At 52.0% G+C, this 22,915-nt stretch overlaps 1 protein-coding gene across 1 annotated transcript in view; it reads right to left on the bottom strand.

Annotated features, from left to right (window-relative positions):
* NOS1 (nitric oxide synthase 1) overlaps positions 1–22,170 on the bottom strand; it is a 40,228-nt gene extending 18,058 nt beyond the window's left edge. Inside the window, exons 1-10 of the mRNA XM_049806806.1 lie at positions 21,449–22,170; positions 11,750–11,882; positions 6,114–6,251; positions 5,515–5,660; positions 5,001–5,163; positions 3,665–3,756; positions 2,948–3,089; positions 2,085–2,224; positions 1,480–1,654; positions 268–369 (exon numbers count right to left, since the gene is read on the bottom strand). Coding sequence (XP_049662763.1) covers positions 268–369; positions 1,480–1,654; positions 2,085–2,224; positions 2,948–3,089; positions 3,665–3,756; positions 5,001–5,163; positions 5,515–5,660; positions 6,114–6,251; positions 11,750–11,882; positions 21,449–22,170 — 1,953 coding nt within the window. The remainder of the gene's footprint in view (positions 1–267; positions 370–1,479; positions 1,655–2,084; positions 2,225–2,947; positions 3,090–3,664; positions 3,757–5,000; positions 5,164–5,514; positions 5,661–6,113; positions 6,252–11,749; positions 11,883–21,448) is intronic.
* Between the last annotated feature and the right edge of the window lie 745 nt (positions 22,171–22,915).

Below are 22,915 nucleotides of genomic sequence, written 5' to 3'. Positions count from 1 at the left end.
GGCTGGATCTTGCCCCCTCAGGGCACTCTGGACCAGCAGAGGTCAGATGCTGGTAGTGCTGTCTTTGCAACATCCAGGGCACAGAGATTATTAAATTTCACTGCAGGCTCCTGGAACAGCCCAAAATTAGGAAGACACAGCCCAATTTCAGCTGAGTGTATCAGCTGCTGCCATTGTCCTTGGGCAGATGTCTCCATACTTGTCCCATCCAGTCCCTGTGTCCCTCAAGCCTGACCCAAACAAAATTCAGTCCTGCTTCTCAGGTACCTGGAAGCTGTACAGCACAGCAATGTTGATCTCCACCAGGGCCTGGTCCTTCCACAGCGAGGAGGTTTTCCTCATATCCAGATTCATTTTCTTGGCCACTTGCTGTAACAAAACGTGATAGAAGGTGAACACTTTTAATGGCCAAGAACCAAGGACTGAAGATGTCTGCCTGGGGAGAGGAACCCAGAGGAGGGACCCAGGCTGACACAAGGCACCCGTAGGGCAGGGCAGCACACTTGCAATGAAGGGCTGACATTTTGCCTTCGTCTGAGAAAATGTGGTCCTGCCTTTCCCTCTCCATGGCAGGAGCAAGGCCAGTCTGGCCTCCCGTCCTCCCCCAGGCAGAGGAAGATGACAAAATGTTGCTAAAAGAGCAGTTGCTCTTTGTGACAGGAGAGAAAACGAGTGGGTCTGTGGGACAGCAGGAGATGGTGGTGATCTGTGTGCTGGGACGAACAGACCCCCCCAGACCTTCCCATATCAGACGCCCTCCTGCTCCCAAACTCTGTTCTTTCTCAGCCCGTTTCTTCTACCTGGAGTCCTTCCCTCCCCGACACTGTCACAGACGGACATGTGCGTTCACACACACACACACAAAGCTCTCACCCCTCTGGTTTTCAAGCGACTGGGGAGGGATGCAGCCCCTCCAAGTGACACAAGGTGCCCCTTGGAAGGGCAAAGGAGCCAGCCTTCATGGGCGCAGATCCCCTGCACCAGCACCTCCCCATGGCTTGGCTTTGTCTCTGACTCACTCTCTCCCCACTGTTGGGAGCCCCCAAGCCATGGTAGAGCCCTCCGGAGAGGACAACTGGAGGGCGCCCATGGGCAGGCATGTCCCTGAGGAGTCACCAAGTGTCTCTGTACCCTCTCAGCCCCACCATGTCTTAGCACTTGACCTCAGTCAAGCACATGTCTGGGTGCCTGCTGATCTATAAGGTGCTTTGAGAAGTTTATGGGAAGCTCAACAGGCATCATACTCGCTGTGTTAGATACCAGCTAGCCCCATAGGGCACAAAAACACTTGCTAGCCCATCACACCCTTGGCCATGTGGCTGCAGGAGAATGTAACTGCCCTGTCTAAGGGAGACTTGGATGTCCTGTACTCTCCCACTCAAGGCAACACTCTCCCAGTCTCCTGCCTGCTCCCCAGTAACTTCACACATGCCCACTGCACCCCAGGAGCGCCTGGCCTCCTTGAGGAGGGGGAATTACCTCCAGTATGTTGTAGCGAGAGTTGTCACAATAGTCCCGGACCCCAATTTCTGTGCCCATGTACCAGCCGCTGAAGGGGCAGGCGGAAAACTCCAAGCCACCAATCTCGAGGAGCATGTTGGAAACTGCTGGCAAACCATACCACTTCAGACCCAGGTCCTTAAACCATTCAAACCTGCCGGGATACAACAGGGTTAGGCAATCAGTCATTCCCCAGTGCAGGCAGGGGAATGGAGGAGGTTGCTTTGCTACCAGCCGCCAGGCTGAAGGACATGCGAGCAGAATGGTTCCTGGTGTCACTATCTCCCTGAGGGGCTATTTATGGGGACAAAGTGCTGTATCAGGAGCGTTGCAGAGTGGCATAGGTCCTGGCAGACTTCATGAAAAGGGAAGCCAGCCCTAAGACAAGGACGCAACTTGTTTTCCACCTCCAGGTTCTGCCAGCTTTACATCAGAGTGGAGGGAAGACCTGGAAGAGGGTCTTGGTTAAAGCATCCAAACCGCCACAAGGAAAGGCCAAGCACAGGAGATGGCTTAGGGTGCAACCAGAGGAGCTCTGGTCCTGCTGATCCCCTCGAGCAGTTTTGGGGCTTACTCTGACTTACTTGGGATGCCGGATGGGCACTTCCAGCACGAGCTCCGGGGGGATTTCAAAGAGTTCTGGATCATTGCCGTTGGCTTGGAGGAGCAGAGGCAGGATATCAAAGCGCCCGTGTGGTGCCTTCCACCCTTGCTGAATGCAGATCTGCAGGCAAAACAAAGGTGGGGTTAGAAGTCCCAGCAGGTCACCTGCTGTTCAAGCATTATGGACGTTGCATGCACTGAGCAGGGTCTCCTAACATCATTTCTGCTCAGCCCTTACGGTTGAGGAATAACCTCCATCCAAGGGAGCTATGACACAGGGTTGCCTGTCATAGCCAACCCATGGCCAAGTAAGGGGGATTTGGGCTGAAAATGAGCCTAGAACTAGATCCCCAGGTAGGATCATGGCTCTGCAAAAGCTGCTTATGCTATTTATGTCTGTAATGGTAGAGGAGAAAATGGGTGAGAAAAGCAGAGGAGTTTGGGAAGAGCGGAGCAGAGCATTGGTGCTGGGTGGGCAGCACCAACAGGCAGCAGCATAAGGCAAATCTTATTTCTGATTCCCACTGTCCCAGGTTAGCGGTGGCCACACACATCTTCCTGCAACAGTTCCCTCAGCAACGCTAAGTGACCCCTTCTCAGCAAAAGGGAAATAAGAGCCTTTCAGTGCAGCTATGGCCAACACCTGCATGCGTGGAAACAGTTTTTATTCCTGGGAAAATATCTGAGGGTGAGACAAACCCAGCTTCACTTTGTGGCACTGCAGTGGATGTGATAAACCCTGCTCGACCCAGCACCCTCCTCAATCCTGGGCTGGTCGGAGTCTTCGCGTGCCCCCACCAGCCCCATGCCCGTGGTGCCCAGGGAGGGTGGCTTCAGCTGGTACCTCCGTCAGCTCCACGTTTGCAGGGTCTCCCAGGATAGTGCCATCGGGCTGCTTGTAGCCAGCATAGCGGATGAGCTGGGCGTTCCAGATGCGAAAGTCGTGCTTGCTGTCCGTCCGTTGTGGGAAGATGGTAATAGCAGATCTGGATGGAAGAGGCAGCGCTGGTGAATGCCGAGGATGTTGCGAGGGCACAGGACAGGGGTCATCGGAGGAATTGCAAAGTGTTGCTGGGGAAAGGTGCTGCCCCTGCCTGCCACCACCCTGGGCACCACCTCTGCTTGTGCCTTGGACAAGCCCCAAACATTTATTATATTTCCTTCACCAGAAGAAGTCACGGCCAGGTGCAGTCCAGCTCTCAAATTTGGGATGTTTCCAGCAATTCAGCTCCAGGCAGAAGCTGGCTGCTAACACGGGGTTTCAGAGAGAGCTGAAGAGCAGTCCGTGCTCTGCATTTGATGCAGAATATAGGAAAGGAGAAATAATTGGAAAATCTGCCCTTTGAGGTCCCACAGAGAGCAAGAAGAGATATACTTGGACCAGCAGAACACCTTCCCCTGATATCAGGTCCCTCCACTGCTCCCCAGGACGGGTGCTGGCTACAACCATCCTGTTGTGCAGCCGCTGCTAAAGGAGACAATGTCAGCAGGGTCCAGCCCTGGGTTGACCCCCACCCAGAGGCCTTTGGATATTAAACCTGGTGACTGCCCGGTGACTTACCTTAGGTTCCCTTTGTTGGTGGCATATTTGATGTGGTTGCAGATATAATTGAACATCCCATGGGCTGTGGTGCAGTCCCGGGCATCAAACACCTGAAACAGCGGAAGCAATTGTGGTGATGCTACAGGATGCTCCAACTCCTAGGGCAGAGCCAAGCAGAAGAAACACAGCACAGGGAAAACCCTAGAGGCCACTGTGACTTCTTAGGTATCTAAAGCTCCACAGTTATGCGTTCCCTGCCTTTACAGCACATGGTTGTCTAATCCAGCTGCCCCTTCTGCTTTGGAGAGATGAGCCATCTGCTGCTCAGGCAGTGCTCTCAACCTGCTGCTGTTCCTGGCTTATCCACCAACAGTTTTGGTTTCTGCTCTCTGTCTCTTGTAGATCAAGAGTCAAAGCCGAAACAGGGCAGGTATCAGTCAGGCCTGAGATCCACTGAGAGGATGGGGAATCATAGAATCACAGAATGGTTTGGGTTGGACCAGACCTTTAAAGGTCATCTAGTCCAACCCCCCGGCAGTAAGCAGGGACATCTTCAACTAGACCAGGTTGCTCAGAGCCCCATTCAACCTGACCTTGAATCTTTCCTGGGATGGGACATCTACAAAAGGATGGGGAAACCAGGAAAGAGGGTCAACGGGAGGCTTGAAGACAACTTCTTGCAGAAATGGCTCCTCCCAAGGTTCAAATATGCCAAGAGAAACAGTGGAAGCGAAGAGCTGAAGGCTGAGCTGGGAGCAAAGGAGGCCCAGCCTCCCAGCCCCAGGCAGTGCCTATAGCCTCTGCAAAGCAGGCACAAGAATTGCTCAGCAGCACTTGAGCTGTGCTCCAGGTTACAGAAGGAGACGTCATCTCCGTACCAAGGGATTCCACTAGAAACCACTAATTCAGATCCTACCCTATGCTTCCAGCTAGTCAAATGGGCACTGAGCCAAATCTTCTCCTGCCATAGCATCTCTGTACCAAGGATGAGTGTGTCCTGCTGCCTCTCTCCAGGCAGAGCAATAGTTTTGGAAGCAGCAGGTAAGATACCGGCGCGGTATCTGATTTTGGAAAATCTTCTTTAGAGCTCCAGGTTCCAGTTGGCCACACTTCAGACACAGGCACCTAGGCTACACCTACCCCACAGGTGCTTTTCCAGCTCCTGCTGACCTCCCAGCCTGTGCATCCCCAAAGCTGTCGAGGAGAGCGTAGCTGCTGTGTGCGCCGAACACCCCCAGCTGTACCTGTGCTGTGCTTCCCCAGGTATTTGAAGAGCAAGTTTTGCCTCTCCAAAACTCCAGTGCCTCCTTTGGCAGGCAGCCTGCCAGCTGTCTCCAGCTGTGCTGGTGCTCACCTGCAGCTTGGACCACTGAATCCTGCCCACACAGCGGGCTGCATTTCTCCAGGCATGCTTGGCTCCATAGATCAGCTCTGTGTCCCGCAGCTGGTAGGTATCGGTGGCTTCAATCTCCTTGGTCACTTCCTCCAGCCTTTCCATGTGGGCCTTGGAGCCAGATCTGCACATGTGGGGAACGGAGGAGATGGCAGTCACCAAGCCGGGTGGAGGGCAGGGAATCCTGCTGCTCTCCACCTGGGCATGAGTTCTTTCCTTCTTAAGTGCATGTGTGCACAGATACACACACACACTTGTGTGCTTTCAGATAACAGATGACCAAGTGCAAATGGGAGAGGTCAGTAATTTCCACAGAGGCACACAACAAATGCTAGGAATGAAACTCCCCGGAAGAAGCAGTTGAACGTGGATCGCCACAGTCTCGCCCTGCCTTGACTCACAAGTGTGAAGAACAGGTCCTATGTGACATCTCAGCATAAGCAGCAGCCTGTGACCTTCTCCGGCCAATACTTACCTCTTTATGGAGGAGTAGTACTGGTCAATAAAGTCCTTAGCCAAGAGGAGCACCTCCTCTTTTGACCTGGTATCTTCTGACTTGCGGACGTGCTGGCTGGGGGTCATTACTGAGCCCATGCAGATCTGCTCGGTGCACGCGGTGGCCTGAGGAGACAGAAGGAGACAAGCGTGTCTTGGGTTACTGAAGCACTTTTGGTCACATGAAGTCAACAGTTACCTACACAGAAGTTGGTGGCATCTTTGTCAAACAGGGATATTGCCAGCTTATTTGTTTTCACACCCATCGGTAACATTGTGTAAGACAGCTCAAGCACGTGTGGTCGTCTCTTGTCACACCCAATATGGACAATTTGGGCTCACTAAATTCTTGCCCCAGCTTAGCATAAAGTCATGTGCTTTTCCTGATTTATCCCAGACGGGCTTCCCTCTCACCCAGCTTATTGCACCAGAGTTTTGAAATCCAGACACCATCAGAGACAAGAAGATTGGCTTCAATTCATCCAGTTCTGCATTTCCAAGTAAAGCCATCTTGGAAACACTGTGAGCCACTCAATTATGCTCAGACAACTTTTAGCCAGTCCTATCAACTCTACTCACCATCGCTGTCTTGAGGTGCAGAGTGTCGTGAAGCACAGAGCCTGTCTCCCAGTTCTTGATCTTGACAAACCGCGGGCATTTGGAAGGACTTCCATTCACTGTGTTCTTAGTTGGGGACTGTCGCCCAGATGGCGGTGGCTGGACAACAGTGAAGACCAGGCACAAGGTTAGTATTCATCAACGAGATATAGGAAAAAGGCCACAACAACAAGCAGCATCTTGTATTAATGGATGCCTGTGCTTGAATCCTAGTGTAATATAGCATGACAAGGTATATGATCCAAATATTGGCAACATTTAGAATCCTACAGTGGAGCAACCAACTCACAATCCAATTGAGAAATCATCTCTGTTTACAGAACAGCCAAACCTGTAGAAGAGGAGTTAAAAAAAGGAGACAGAAGTGAATTAGGAGAACGTTGTGTTCAAGTTTCCCAGTGGAAGACTTACCTCTCTAAAATATATTAGATGTTTCTTTTTAAGGAGCATCACCTGCTCAGATTTTTACACATGCCAAGCTCTGCCTCACTAATACGAGCACTGTGTGATAGAGCTAACAGCCGATCATTCCTCTGAGCAAGCCAAAGGCACAACTCCTTTGATATCAACGCTGGAAGATCGCAGGAATAAGGATGGATAAATTATGCAAGTGGGAGGGCTGCTGAATTATGCATAGTTGGATTACTTCAGCCTCAGCTCTGAATCTCCAGCCCCCCCGATACTCTGTGTCAGGGTGTGCTCATGCCAACATAAGGAAAAACCTCAGCCAGCGGAGAGCTTGTAACGAGAAAAGCTGGCTGCAAGTGCTTGTATTTGCACATGTTTTCACAGAAAATGTCTAGTATTTCTATTCTGACCCTTATTCCCCCCAAGCACTTAAAAAATTAAAGAGCAATCAGTGTCTGCCAGTGTGTCAAGGGACAGTTTGATCCGCAGTGGCCCTGGAAAGCAGAGATGTTTCTTCTAGGAATCAGATCTTATAGTAGGATGTAATTCAGTCACTGCAACCGCAACGGTGTTGCTGCAGGTTTCAAGGGGAGACCTGATCCCACACCAGAGCATCCTGTCAAAACCTACTCCTATTTCACAACCACTTGAAGGCTTGCACCTCTGCAAAGCAGATCTAGGCTTGGACCGAGTTTTGATGTAGCCTTCCTACATGAATCCTGTAGCTTGTGTCCCTATCTAGTGCATCTGCAAAGTTTTTTAAAGATGGCACTGCCTTCAGCAGAGCTGTGGAGCGTCTCACCCTCCTTTTTGGCGGTTCTGGGCTCATGTCACGGTTGCAGCTCATGGACTAGCAGCACTAGTACAAATCCAGCATTACAGCCTGAAGGACCAACTGCAGAAGAGCCAGCACACGGTGGAAGAAGCTCTTGTTTCAGAACAAGCGCTTTTGCTGATAAGCAAACCCAGGAGGGAAGGCAACAGGGGCCGCAAGGATGACAAAAGCAGATGAGGCTCCAGATCTAACTTGTTCTTACTTTGCCAGACAGAGGATTGCTCTGCTTTTCCGAAGCAGAGATTGATACCTCATCGATTGCAAGACTAATGCCTGGGCTCAGCAGACAATGCTGCATTGCCCTGGTGGCCATATTTTTTGCCCAGTCTTTGTTTTTACCATATGGTCCACACTTTTTTTCCCCTGGAAAATAAGGATTTTGCTGTCAAGCAACCTGAGGCTCACAGTGTAATACCATGCACTGAAAGCATATACTGGGAGCAAGAGGGGAGAAGGGAGGGCTTTATAACCTGAAAGCCACTCTGCATGCCCTCAGGCTATGCTGTCATGGGTCTCTGTGACATTCCTCATGTCACAAATCCTGTGACGTTCCCAAGGAGCGTTTTGAAGTCCTAGCCCCTGAAGCCAGATGACCACACAGTGGATCTCAGCTTCCCCTTCCCATGCTGCAGAAAACAAATACAAGACTTCATATAGAGCTCAAAACCAGTAGTAAATAAAAAGAACCTCCTAAATGTAGTCCTGGAAAAGCACTATTTCTAAGTTAATTTTTTTCAGTTTTGGGGAATCTGACCTGAATTATGGCAGTGCCAGTTCCTGGTTATTTTTTTCTGCTTGTTGTACTCTTTGAAGAGAACTAAACCATTCCTGAGCCACTACCAGCATCCTGTGCTCTCCAAACCAACCTAGGCCACCCTTAGGATCAAGGGGCATAATCTGCCACCTTCCTTCTGAGCATAATTCCTCTATGAGATTGGTAAAACATAGCTGAAAACCACTGCTCAAAAATGCAAACAAAACCAATCCTCACCCCTACCTCCACCTGCCAGACAGAAAGTAGAAGTACTGAGCAGATAGTGTTGGTTGTATCCAGCAGCACTTTTTTAATTCTGAGTTAGTTTTGATTTGCTGATGGGGCTTCAGTGCAGCTTAGGAGGTGTGCTGCTAAACAACATCTCGCTAGAGCAGGTATGGCCCAAGAGCTGTGTTATGAATCCAGATGTAGCATTGACCCCATCCTTGGAGCAAGCAAGCTCATGGTCCAGGCTGGTGGGCATCAGCTGCTTAACATCTGCCTACAGATGTTCTACCTTAAACCTCTCTCAAAGCTGTTTCCTTTCTTTTTTTGTCTTTTCCCTGCAGGAACTGGCAAAGTTTGAATCTTTGCTGAAATAGGGCCACGGTGCAGAGGCATGATGAATCCCTGGGATGCCAGCCGGGCTGAAGCAAAGGTGCCAGGTCTGGCAACCGCCTCGCAGAGCAGCTGTGGAGAGAGCAACACCCAGAAGAAACTGGGAAAGAGTGCTCTGTGTGTGTGTGTGTGTGTGTGCCTTCGCTGCACAGCAAAGCTGAAGCCAAATATTACCCCTGGTTCTGTCAGGGAGGTTGTGTGAGATCCTTTCATGTTTTAATTAGGCAGCTGTGATATTAGTGACTCAAGAGTGGGACAAACGGAGAGACTAACGTAGCAGTCGGGGCGCACATGCATTATGCAAACATCTTGTAGAAGGGAGCGTGTTGGCACTTATCGTCAGCGTGCAGCTTGCGAGCTGTCTGCAGCTCTTACAGATGCAGGGGAGAAATGCACCCGGCCCCGGGCGCTTCTTGGGGCCGGAATGGCGGGGAGCATCTCCCTTTTTGCAGACCCAAGCGGGCTCTACAGGTCTTCAGCCTTCCTCCCGCATCCCAGCTGGGCTTCGGGCGTCCCTGCGATGATGGCATATATCGCTCTGCTGAAATGCATCGACTGTGGGAGGACGAGGTCTGCAGCATTAGCCCAGGTCATAGACATATTGGCATGCTGACATTTCTTTCCCGATTGCATTAACCCCACTAGCTGAAAGTGTGTTTTTCGCTTTTATAAAGCTGTAAATCATTGTTACAAGTGTGGAGCTGACATGACTCCCTTCCCCTGCTAGCTACATGGACACACACACCCCCTGTTACCCTGGAGCTCCTAACAAATCAGTCCGTATGGACTGAAATATGACTCACACAGGACCTGGGCCGGTGCAGTCACAGCATCTTTCCATCGGTCAGGTTTAGGGCCAGGGGGATTGGGCTCCTGGGAAACAAGCAAAATACACTGCGTGAGTTTGAAAAAAAAAAAAAAAAAAGAGGGATAGGGATCGATGCCCAATAGATTTTTCAGCACCTTATGAGCCTCAGTGAGCATTCGCTGCCAGGCCAAGTGAATCCACCACTGTTCTGCTTTACAGAAAGAACAACGTGTATAAAATCTCACGCTTGGCTTGACTTGCCCCTGTGTTAACAGTATTTATTGCAGCCCGCAAGAAGTTCAGTTGCCTTGACCACATACGGCCCAGGGGAATGGCTGCAGGGAGCAGGGGGGAAAACCAAACAGCCTCCAGAAAAGCAAGCATAGCGATTTGGGGATAAGAAGGATAAAAAGAAAGCTGCACATCTAGTGAAAAAAAAATATTAAAGAGTTTAATAGCAGCTTAAGACTGGGGGTTTTGGCAGCCCTAACACGGAGAGAAATTAAGCTCTGAACACAGAAGGTTATAAAGTGCTTATGGTAACAGACACGTACATGCAAGGAGCTTAGCAAAGGAGGCAGAAAGACAGTGTCTTTCCAGAGCTGGGGGAAAGGGACCAGAGCAGTGACCTGTCCTTGGGCGAGACGGGCTCGTGATACCTGCCACACTGCATTAACCGCGTGGCGGGACATGGGGCTGCCCAGGGACGTCTCTCCAGCGGCTGAACAAAGTGTGTTGCAGCTCTTGGATGCACCCATTTGTGTGTGCCGATGGAGGACAATACCCACCGTAAGGTTGGTACGCAGCTCGGAGACCTGGCCGCAACGCTGAGCTGCAGCCAGGAGAGGTGAGGAATGGAAATTGCTCCCAACTGCATCTAAGCACCCAACCAGGATGGTTAAAACCATGCAGCAATTCTGGCATGATCTCAGATGCTCTGCATGTGCATCAGCACCCGCACAGCGGGTCTCGCGTGTCCCATGAGCCTCTGACATTGTGCGTGCTGCAAAAGCGCACGTGAACACCGTTCTGCTCAGGATTCCCAAGAGAAACACCAGTGCTCCTGGCACAGGAGGAATGAGGACGTGGGCAGAGTTAAACCACCGCAGCCAAGACCATGTCACCTCCATGGGCATGAAGGGACCACGTCAACTCATGTGCCCTCACCTCCTGCTTCTGGCTTTGCATCTTGCAAAATGCCCGTGAAATGGGAAAACATCCGCCGGCAGAGCCGTGGCCTTGAGGTGCTGCTGGGTGTCAAGGCCAGGCTCAACATCTGGGTGTCCACCACACCACGAGCACACCCACCCTGTGGTGGTCTGCGCGTGGTGCGTCAGCGAGGAGCATTGCATTGCAGCTCGTTGGCGCTGGGAAGAGGCATCCGCCAGAGGTATCTGCTGAGGACGTTCCTAAGCTGAGGAACTACTGATTTTCTCAGAAGTCTTCATGTGACCGCTAAATCACTTTTCTCCCCTCCCTTGGAAAACAGTCCTTACGACATCACCCTGAGAAACATGGTGGGGCAAGGAGACCAAATGGTTCCCAGACTGGTCCCCCGTGTCCTGCCCTGATGCTGGTTAATCCCATCAGGGAGACACATTTGCCCCAACAGGCTTGGCAGTGCTCACGCACGTCATGTTTTCCCCGAGGTGATCTTTCTGGCCTGCCAGGGTCTGCCTTACGTCTCTGGCTGTGCTACAAACGTGGAGTTAATCTACTTTTGGCAAGGAAGCCTGAGAATTTATGTCTGTGGAGTGTGAGGAGATGAAAAGGCACCGCACAACATATTATCTGAAGTGCTCTATTGAATTACCGTCACATGAATCAAAATGACTTTAACGATGCAACTCGGCTTTTTGCCACAAAAAGGGACGACAGTCCTGAGGGAGGTTTCGGAGTCCTGGTCCCTGGCTGTGCTCCCGTCCCACTCTGGCCCCTTGGATGAAGACCATCGTTCTCCAGTGACCCATACCCTGCCCGAACCATGGGGAATTCGGCTTCTGGACCAAATCATGGTCATTATGCCCCATCAACTCCAGCTCTTGATATCAAAGATGTCAGGCTAGTGCATGTAAGGCCTTGCAGGATGTCTGTGGTGTGTGCGCCCACCAGGATGGGTCATGTACCCCTAAACCCCCTTCCCACCCACAGCAGCACGAGCCGTGGGCTCTTACCTGCTCTGCTTCGGAGTAGGGGTTGTTCAGGACCACAGGCACGTTGCTCTTCCCCCACAGGTCACCGAAGACACGGTCATTCTCCATCTGAGCCGGTAAGGCTTTCTGCGGCTTGTTTTCCCCTTCCCTGAAACTGAAGGGTTAAAACCCATTTGGGTCAGGAGGGCAGCTGGGTGCTGGGACCACGGGGCCAGGTCCTGGAGTGATGGCTCCAGGACCTGCTCCAGCTTCTTCCCACAGGAGCGAAAACTCATGCATCGCCCCGCGGGAGGGGAGGAAATGCTCTGCCTCGGCCATGGCGATGAATCACCGTGGCGAGGGCAACCCAAACACAATAGAAATTTTGCTGCGCGGGGGAGCACGGTGCCTGCAAAGCAACAGGAAACCCCTGCCCCGACACTGGCTCTAGTAGGGTTACTCGCCAGTCCTTCTGCCCCCAAAACCCAAGCTGGAGCCCTGCGAAAGCAAGCAGGGAGCAGGGGAAAGGACAGCTGCACGCGCTTCCAGCTGCAAAACCTCATAGCAAACCTCACAGCAAAACCAGCCAGGTTTGCAGAGCAGCTTGGTGCTTATGAGTGGAAGAGAGGAAAAAAAAAACAAGAAAAAATAGGTGGCTCCCAGGAGGAAGAAACAGCTCACTCTCCTTTTCCTGACCTTTACAGATGCTGCAAATGCTGGCGAGCGCAAGTGATTTTACTTAAGGAAACTGATGGATTGCCTCCCCAGAGCTGGGGACGTTGGTAAGGCTGGGGGACTGAGGATGTCCCCAGCGCTGGCTGCCCTGGCCTGCGCAGTTAGACCGATGAAACTCACAGCACACACAGTCTACCGCGCACGTTTTGCCTGGGGAACATACCGCGGGATGTCTGTGAGGCTGCTAAATGCCATCCAAGCAGGTGATGGAAAACCACTGCCATATGAGCCCTCGCAAAGGAGAAAAACAAATGGGGTTTAGAGACGTGATATTCAGAGAAGACAGGCTGCAGGATCCGCACCAAAGGCACCGACAGCCCTGGTGAGGCCACACGTGGGAAGGAGCTCCGTGGGTTGGGCTGCACAGGGCCCCACGCCAGTACGGGCACAGCCCCACCGCTCGCAGCCACGCTGCCTTCGCCCTTGCTCAATAGACCGTCGAGGTAATGCGCTCTGGCAATTGTTTTGCTCCTGCTGTCAGTTCTTAAAAAGTCTTTCAGATGCCCACTAAAGTCAATAATGAGCCTTCCCATTAATGACGGCGGGCTTTGGGCACCGACCAAAGTAGGACACTGACACTCAGGACATAATTCTTGACACTGTCAGGAAGACACATATGTACACACAAATTCCGTTTCACAATCCTCCTTGCCCCCCAAGCTCATCTCTTTAGGTACAGCTTAGGGAAAATACTTCCCTTAAAGATGACCTCCCAGTGCTTTAAGTTTTCTGTACTTTTTCTGCCTTTACAGAGCAATGTTCAGCTGCCAAAATATTACACTAGGTTCCTGGACACCTTCCAAACATTGGCTGCCTTAGGGTGAAAGTGGCCAGCTTGGTGCAAGTGAGGAGGTACAGGTGCCATAGGGGCAGTTTTTACTGGGTTTTCTATGCCCCCCCCCCCCCCAGGAAAAGAAATCTGTTCTTTTGTGACTTGGCTCCTACGAGTATATGAAAGGGTTTCAATCAGATAAAACACAAGAAACCGCACCCGCCGCACCGCACAACCGCAGCCAAAGGCAACAGGTCCCGGCTCTCTGCTACGGCCATGCAGTCCCAAGGCTGGGGACAACCACGAACCACGCAGTACCCACTCTGCCTTCTACCAGCCCATCCAAAGGGGAAGCTCAGAGTCTCTTGACATGTCCAGCCTACCTCCATCTAGCGAATTCCCAGCAGCAAGACAGAGCATTAGCAGGATGAAAATTCAGCAAACCTGGCTCTTCCCCCTAAGTCAAGGCCAGCTATTAAACCTCCCAGAGAATACTCGTTTCCACGGCTGCACGTCGCTGCCTTCTTGCCCTGAGCCCCATCATATTAGGGAGAGTGGAAGCAGGTCAACACAGAGCCACTGAGCACATGAAATGATGGGCGTACAGGAGCCATATCTTGCAGCTGATGAGCCCCAACATGCTGCTCCCCATAACTGGCCTAAAATCAAGACACAAGCGCTAAATCCATAAGGCAATGGAAGAAATCCCTTGGCTTTACTAGTGCCTGGGACTTAGCAGAGGGAACCTGCCTCCTGAGGGACCACGGTACCTCTCCAGGGGCACAGACTTTGCCTCTACGCCGCAGACGGGAGAGGCTTGGGCAGACAGACCCCAGCGTGCCAGATATCCCACAGATGCCTCCAAAATGACACTGAGCATATGCCTGCAGGCGCCTGGCACGACCCGCTGTTTTCAGGAAGGTGTTTGCAAGCTTGTCTAAATGGGCGTCTGCCGGCGCAAGGGAACCTCAGAGAGGAATCCATCAATCGGCAGCAGCAGTCGGAGGTCTCGGCTGGGAGGCTGCACATGTAATCTCATTGTCTGCACACCAGCAAAGCCATAAATGCTGGTACCTGTGCCAACGGCACAGAAAAAGACCAGATGCTTGAATTAAGTCATCGCTGTGGTTGGCTACTTTGTGCATCACAAGTATTGCTGAAGCTGCTCCCGTTCAGTGGCCTCGAGTATCACCCGACAGCGAGGTGCACTGTCCTGAGGAACAGTGAAGTCCAGGTGGGCATTAAGGGTCGGATGTTCAGGAGCAAATGCTCCACATCCCATCGCATGTTTGCAGCTGGGGCAGAAACAGGTTGCTTATTGCTATTCTTAATGGACTTACGGCTGCGTGAACAAGGCAGCGAGGTGCTGCCCTTCCCCTTAGTCTCTGCTATAAAAGCACAGTCAAGCATAGTTGCAACAAAGCCATTAGACTAAATTAGTGGTTGTATCTCTCGCCTCCGTGCTGGTTGTTGTGCTGCAGCGTGCTCGGTGTCAGGCGAGGAGGTCCGTCCCTCGCAGGGCTGCGGGTGCGTGCCCCTGCGCTGAGCTAGCGCAGACCTCTCCCGCATGAGGCTGCCCAGAAGTATCCGGCTCTGTCTTTTGGAGAGAGACAGGGAAAGAAAAGCCCATTCAGAGCAGCCTCAGCCTCACCCCAGTCCTAGCCCAGATGGGGGGGAAAAAAATAAAAAAAAAATCAATTGCTTCATTTTACAAATATTTCCTGCCTGTTTCTTGTAACTGCCTTGTTTGCGAGCTCAGACAGGAACAGGGTCTTTTGGGTAAGTTATTTTCCTCTCTTGACTTGGCTTTCCCAGCCCCCAGCAGCGACGTGGGGTGACCTGCCCCGTTCATACAAGGATGCCACTCACACGCTCAAGGAGACCAGTAGGATGACCAGAACATCGTGCTTGAGCTCAGCCTCCCGATAACGTTTCCAAAAGCACTTTATCGACAGGAGAACCCAAAGGGCTGTTCTCACAGGTTCCCGGAGGGTGACGGGGAGGGTGCAGTTCCCCCAAGGGGTGTTTCGAGACAGCCAGGTTGGGCACCTCCGAGGAGCTGCCGTGGGAGCAGCCCTGTTTGCAGCTACGTAGGGCAGGGGGGACCTTGCCCTTGGCCCCTGGCAGCAGTTGGAGAAATCCTCCCGACTCACCCTCAGACCCTATCTGGGCGCTTTGGGACATGGAACAAGATTTTTTAAATCGCCACTTTAGGGTCTTTGAAGCACTGGAAGGAATGCTGAAGATCTGTCCTTGGAGGCACTTGTTTGGCTGAACTCTCCCAAGGGCCAGATCCAGGATCCAGAGAGCCTTCTCTGACCTGGTCCCGCTGCCAGATCTATTAAATACTGTTAGCAAGATCTCTTGGATCCAGAGCAGGGTTTTGGGAAGGGACACCGTTTGAGGTCATCTTTTGTTCTGAAAGCAAAATCTGTTACTTAAAAAAAGGAAGAGGAATCCTGCCCTCCCCCACTGGTGCACAGGCACAGCCTCACCTCGGAAATAGCATCTGGCTGTTTGGAGAAATGAGAGGCACCACTGTTTTCTTTTGACTAATTTGATGATGTTGCAGTGCTCAGAGTGATGAAGCAGAAGGGAAGTTGCTGAGACAGCCCTTTGAGAAATTTCTCCAAAGCTTTTCCAAAAAGAAAGAAAAAAAAAAATTAGCAAAAAGAAAATTTGTCACTTTGCTCCTTTGAATTTGCTTGGCAGAAGAATCTCTCTGATTTTCCAGGCAGAGATGAGAGATACCACTAGCTGCTGCAATCCCCGGGGGCCAGTTTGGATGAACCGATACGGATGCCGATGTCCACGCTTCCGATGATGGCTCTCGTGCTGTGATGCCGACAGCAGCACCCTATGCTGTGGCCGTGGGGGATGGACTCCTTCCAGGCCCTTGTCCCGGTGGCTGAAAACCCTGCACTTGAGCTTGGGACTGCGTGGGAAGCTCACACGTGCACAGCTCGCTTGCTCTGAGCTTCGGGAGAGAAATACCTCTTTTTTACGTTTTTTTCCCCCTCTCCTGGTGTGTCCTTGGAGATGGCTGCAATTTTCCCCCTCTCCTGGTGTGTCCTTGGAGATGGCTGCAAGGCTCCACTGCATGTTGCTCCTTCTTCCAGTGCTAGAGGTTGGGGTCAATGGTTCTTGCCTCACCTTTCCTTTGCCCCACGGGAAACCGTACTCCGGAGGGCATTGCATCCTCAGAAGTTAATATTTCCTGGCTCTCATGCCGCTGGGGCAGCTCACAGTCTGACACGTTGGAAAATGTGCTGGCTGCAGACTCCTCGCCTTGAGGGTTAAAGCAAGGTCTGGCACAACAGCACCCGTTTGAGGGAGAGGCAGGAGAAGGGATCGGGCAGGATCTGGGATTTGCAGGGTGCAGAGGATGGAGCGGAACTTAGGAAGGAAGTGGGAATGTTGGAAGCAGAAGGAATAACTCCAAAAGGTGGGATGACTCTCTGGAGAGGTAGCGGGGCCAGCGTGCCCAGAGCAGGCAATGGTAGAGCGATCAAAGCAAGAAACTGCCTCCTAAATGAGAAAGGGAAGCTTGAACAACACCGAAGGAAGAGGACAAAAGCCTCACCGACAAGCACGTGGCGTGGCTTGAAGAAGGTCTTGCACCCTCAGAAAGTCAGAGCGTCGCTGGGCTGTGCCCATTGCTGGGATTAGGGACTAATAGACCGAGCAAGCTGCACAGAGCTGCTTCGGAGAGAGTTCTATGAAATATGAGGTTGGTAAATGCTGTTGAGTAGGCATTGCCAGATAAAGACCTGGGAACAGATCCAAGCGATCCCAAAGTCCCATCGGTATCGTTCGAGATTCAGCCCACATCAGATGCAACCTGCAACCGCCACGCTTGTCCCTTCCCAGCCGTGCCCAAAGAGCACCGGAAGGATTCCAGCCTCAGCATCTTATTTGGAAGACAAACACAGTTCAGGTCTGCCGGGAGAGCGCAGACTCGCACATGGGCCACGGGTTTGTCTGCTGGGACCACGTACAAGGAGAACAGCCATCCCATAGGATGTAAGAAGCAGCACCAGGACAGGGGGCTGAGCAGGTGAAGGGTGCTTTGGAGACTGGTCTGAGAAGGCTCCGCAGGGGTATATTGGGGTGGAATATGCTTTTTGCAGGCACAAAATGCCTCTCTGGGTTAGACTGATGTAGTCAGAGTGACGAGGAAGAAGAATCCGCCGAGGGAGAAGGGGAGGGTTGTTCACTGCCAAAGCTTCCTACTTCATTGCTTTGCAGAATGGCAATAACATGATAGTTTCAGGGAACCTTTTCATTTCAGAGGTTTTAAAGTTTCATGTCCAAGTACGGAATAATGAAGACATCAGAAATGCAAATGAAATGTTTTGAGCAACACAAAGAGATTTTGGCGGCAGCAAAGGAGGTGGGAGGAAGAGAATTTTCTCTCCGAGAACTGCAAAATTACAGGGTTTGTTCCAATGCAGGATGGAGCCTGAAACCTTGAAACCCTTCATAAACAGAATTCCTGCTCTCAGCACACTTCTCCTTCTCAGGGCTGCTGATGCTGCTTTTTGGACCGAAACTGCCATGTTTCCATCATGCTGTTCATGTTATGGAATAGACCTGAGAAGGAAAATAAATACTGGCAACTCAGTGAGGGGGGAGAGGGAGGGAAGATGGGACATGACAATCTCCCTAGAGCTCAGAGGGAAAACAGACCTAGGCTAGCTGGCAGTGAGTGAATCAAACTCTATTTTTGTTTTCTAGCCCACGGTGAGCCTCATGGCAGAAATGCCAGCTCTCATCATACCTTGTGCCCCGCTTCCACGCTCTGTTTTATGATCCACTTCATCGCAGATGGCTTGAGCCAAGTAGCAGACATTGAGCCGTGGCCGCAGCCCATCCCACGGACACGCACGGTGGACCCAGGGCACCTTACAGCTGGCAATCAGCAGGGAGCAAAGGCCAGGTGATTGCAGGGACAGGTCCCTCGGGGAGTGCAGACCAGGGGTGCAGGGAGGGGAGAAGAACTGATTTTTTCCCCCAATGCAAACTTCACAGTTTCCAGTTTTCCTCGGAAGTACCACGAGAGACATGGGCTGGAAGCCCGAAGTATCAGGTGTAATTTGAATCATTTTTGGCAAAGCCCACCTTGAACAAGAAGTGTTTGGCTCCTTGTGAATAACCTCAAACTTGTACAATTCCTTTCCGCCCTAGGAAAGCTGTCACAGCTCTGCGAGCCGGACCGGCTTTGACAGAGTGCTGCAGGCTGTGAAGGTCAGCACCAGGCAAAGACAGACACAGAACAGGATTGGTCCCGAGACCAGCATCTCCAGCTGGATTGATGGTCAAGTGGTCCAGGCTGTAGCTGTCAAGCTCAACCTTGAGTGAGGTTTTGCGCCCTCCTAGTGTCTAGGTAGAGCTCTATTCCTGTTTTGAGTAATGCCAGCTTTGCTTGCTCCCCCCCAGCCTGGAGAAGTCACAGCCTACGGCGTGAGAGCTCCATCAATCTGATAAGACTTGCTTATTTCCTTGGGCATTTCTTTGGCATCGACCAACAGTCTCCCCAGTTATTCACTCCCCATCGCTCCCTGACCTTTCTGCACTTCTCCTACAGACCAAGAAAACTCTCACTGTAGAAGACCTTCACGATGCCCCAGCTCTGTCTGAGACCAAGCCGAGGAGATGAATCATTTCCAGCACTTCACAGGAGTGGGAGGAGAGGCGGCTGAGAAATGCCCTTTACCCTGCAGAGCGGCTCTTGACAAGTTTTCCCTGCAGTATATCTCCTTTCCCACTTCTCCGCTCTAGCCGAGGTCTCCTTGCTCATACAGAGTCCTACCGCAAGAGCGAGGCTGCAGCTTTTCATCAAGCAAAAGACTGAAGACTAATTTTGACCAAAAAGTGGATTTTCAGTCCCAAGGTACACAGATTACATAGATTATTTTTCTTAAAGGGTGTTGAAAAATAAAGTGAATGGAGTTTTGGTGAAGCACCCATTTTGCTAATATTCTTGCTAGTTCAAGGTCCTTCAGTTTAAGTGAATTCAAAGTGGTTTGGTTTAATGTCCCAGTAGAAGACACTCCTCAATGAAAAAACACATTTTTCATCCCTCCTCCCAGCTGGAGCAGAATTTCCTCAGAGACCCTGCAGCTGGTGGGATGGGCTGGGGACACTGGGAGACATGGTTTGAAGGGTGAGGCTGTACCTTGCATCAAAATTCTTCAGATTGTGTGCTCTGGGGGCTTCGCTGGGCTGTGACCCCCAGCTTTATCGCAGCAGTCTTAGCAAAAACAGAGGGACAAAAGGGACTTTTAAGCACTCCTGCACATTTTGTTGGACCTGTAGTCAAGCATAACCCTATCAAGGTCTCAATTCTTTAGTTGCTTAAACCAGGTTCCCCCAGAGATGGGTTGGTGCTGGATTAAAAGCCGTACAGTCTGGGCAGGTAGCCCTCAGCTCAGAGAGCGTGCCGGGCTCGAGGGGTTAAATTGCCTCCTATCGCACAGCAGAGACCAAACCCAACAGTTTCGGAAAGCAGCCAAATGTGCGAGACCTGAGGGTATGTGTGGCGGGGATGTCCCCGAGCGTGCCCTGTCCCACCGCTCGTCCCCAGACGTCTGCCACCCGCCGCCGGCGCCAAGCTGAGCAGTTGGATTTTCTCTGACTCAGTGTGACCACCCTAACGGGCTTTGAGTAACCATGTCCTCTGCAGAAAAAAAAAAGGCATAATTTGGGAGACCGGAAACGATGACGCGAAAACAACCGAAAATTAAAAAAAAAAAGAAGATGGAAAACGCACGGTGTGGGTGTGATGGGAACGAACGGGAGCTCTGCCTGGGCTCTGCCACCGAGCTGGGCAGGGAACCCACTGCAGGGATCCTGCTCCTCCACAGCTCTGCCTTTCCCCTCTCATTGTTTCTGGTAAAAAAAAAAAAAAAAAAAAACAACCAATTTTTTTCCCCTCCCTAAGGAAGCAGGTGCAGCAAGGGAACTTGAAACTACAAATCCCTCTGTCACTGAACCGAGATCACCAGCTTCAGCGAACGCTCCTGAAAAAGCCTCCTGGCTTTTACAGCCAGTCAATAACCGAGGGCAGCCACAACCTGCTGCGGCACTTGACACTGCTAAAATGTGTTTGGGGACTTGGGGAAAGGCAACAGAAAAAGGCAACCTATCATTGCTAATAAACAGCCAGGAGGTGAGAGAGCTGGTACCAAAATCAAAATAGCTACTAACAATAATTTTGCAAAACACAAAAGGCCACAGGGAGCTGCTTTGGCTCCGGAGCAATGGTCTGCATCTCAGGGAAATGCCGAGGAAGATCAGGAGGGCAACACTATGCACATGGCCCCTTGCAGAAGCAGATATCGGAAATGAAGCAGTTTCACCCGCATGATGAGAGTTCACCCTTCTCAAGAAGCCATAGAGCAAGCATCCCTATGTCCCCACCCTTGTTGTACATGCCTATGCATATTGAAATAATTAGCTTGATCTAGAAAGAGCAGGGGGCATGATCAGGCAGCTCCGCTGTTGTATTTCAACAAGGTTTGGCCATTTATGAGCTCTCGATGGCAAACATTTCCTCCCCTCCCAGAAGTCGGGAGCACCCGAGGCAGGTCCCACTACCCTTGCGCAGAGGTCCCCTTGGCTTCAGCTGGAGCTGGACTGGGGATCCCCTCTCCCTTCCCCAAGCCAGAGCCTGACTGCCAAAAGTACAGAAGGTTTTGAAACTCATTTCTCCTGGGAAACGTCATACTCTGCCGGTCTGACTTTCCTTCTCCCTCTCCGGCAAGTAATCAATAGAAGATTTCAACTGGAGAGCTCTAAAGCAGGATAGCAAGGACAGGCAATACCATGAGTCTTATTTGGCAGGTGGAGAAACTGAGGCACGGGATTTTGTTTAAACTTAAAACAAATGAGATCGAGAACATGGAACAGAAACAAATCCCAGCCCAGCCCGTGATCCACCACATCACATAGCTCAGCATTCCAGGAGACATTACTCCTGCTGTCTCCCTGATATCCCATGCTTACATCTTTCTCCCTTTCTTCCACCACCTACGCCCAATTTTTCATTACTTTTATCTTCCCCTCATCAACCACTTCCCCCTTTTTTCACATCCCTTCCTCTCCATCTCCATCCTGCTGTGTCAGACAGCAATCATTTCTGGAGAGGTGCTCACTGACACCTAAACCAGCCACACTGGGTAGCAAACCCCAGCACATTTCACCAAATGTAAAAAATGTATTTAGGGACCTACCAGTCCACCTGGACTTCTATATCTCTTGTCTCTACCTTGGAGGGTGCATCTCCATCCTTACTGCTGCTCTTCAGGAGATCCAGGACGGGCTCGATTTCTTTGAGCAGTTCATTGTCTTCCACGCCGCCGTTGAGGCAAGGGTGACCACAAGCACCCCCCTTCCCCTTCCCGGCATCCTGCCCTTTGCTGCCGGTAAAGACTCCGTTAACGTGGACCATCGGCTCCACCTCCCGCCCGATCTCTTTTGTCCACAGGGAGCCCATGGTGCGGTCGGCTGCTGGCAGCGGCTGCTCTTTGCCGTGCAGGCTTGGGTTGGACAAGTCGACCACCTTCGGAGTCGGGCAGAGGGGTCTGGTGACACGGATGGTTTTCGGCGTCCCGTCGCCTGCGAAAGTGGTCTCCAGGTGAGTGGTGAAGCCCTCGGGGCCCCGCAGGATGAGGACCACGTAGGTCTCGGAGGCGATGCTTCTCAGTATCTCCAGCGCGGTCTCATAGCTCATGTCCACGAGGGGCCTGCCATTGACGGCTAAAATGATGTCCCCAGCCTGGATGAGGCCACTCTGCTCTGCAGCCCCTCCCCGGATCAGATCCGAGATGATGACGGGCGGCTTGCTGACGCGCTCCTTCACCAGAAAGCCGAGGCCGCCCACCTTGCGCTTGAAGAGCCTCACCGAGATGACGTTGGGCTGTATCTGCTGCACGCTGAACACATTCTCTTCCATGGCAGCCCCCCTCTTTGAGCCTGCAGACCAGGACCTCAACACCCACTGAGCGCAGAGAAATTCGCTGTCCGAGACGCTTATCCACGCCGGGGCGGGGAAGGGGCAACTCTTTGGCGTTTTAGCAACTGGCCTCACTGCAAAACTCCTCCGGGTTTCGGCTGCGGGCTGGCTTTCTGCAGCATATTCCCTGCCGCCTCTCTTGGAAAAGCAGCCTGGGGAAAGCAGGGTATATTACCGGTGGAAAGCAAGGCTAGGGGAAGGGCAGGCAGGGCAGGGCATCGTGCGGCCAAGCAGGGGCTGGAGGGGGCAACATGCCAGCTTTCCAGTCAGCCTCTGGTCCTGCGCTGGGCAGAGGGGGGAAGGCAGCCCGCTCGCTTCACCGACATCCCTGCAAATGGTCCACGAGCTTCTTTATCTAGAAAAGAGGAAGACAAAAAAACCCAAACAAACAAACAAAAACAAACAAAAAAAGAGAAAGAAAAGTGAGATAGGGCAGGCGTAAGTGCCGGCTCGGCACGGGGCTCAGCACGCCACAGACACCCACATGCATCAGCCTGTCCCCACAGATGTCATCCCCCGGGCTGCGTTTGGGAGACAGGCTGCAGCCTCCCATCGCTCTGGGCTTTGTTTCCTTCGCTCCCCCTGCAAAAATCGGCACCATCTGTTTGGCGGGGGCCGGGAAAGCGCAGCGGGGAGAAGGGGAGCCCTGGGAAGGGGCTGCTGGGCAGCCGTGCTTGGACCCTCC

This window comes from Accipiter gentilis, chromosome 7 (assembly GCF_929443795.1).
Source record: "Accipiter gentilis chromosome 7, bAccGen1.1, whole genome shotgun sequence".
NCBI lineage: Eukaryota > Metazoa > Chordata > Aves > Accipitriformes > Accipitridae > Astur > Astur gentilis.
Note: the sequence above shows the minus strand (reverse complement) of the source record. Positions and strands in the feature narration are given on the sequence as shown.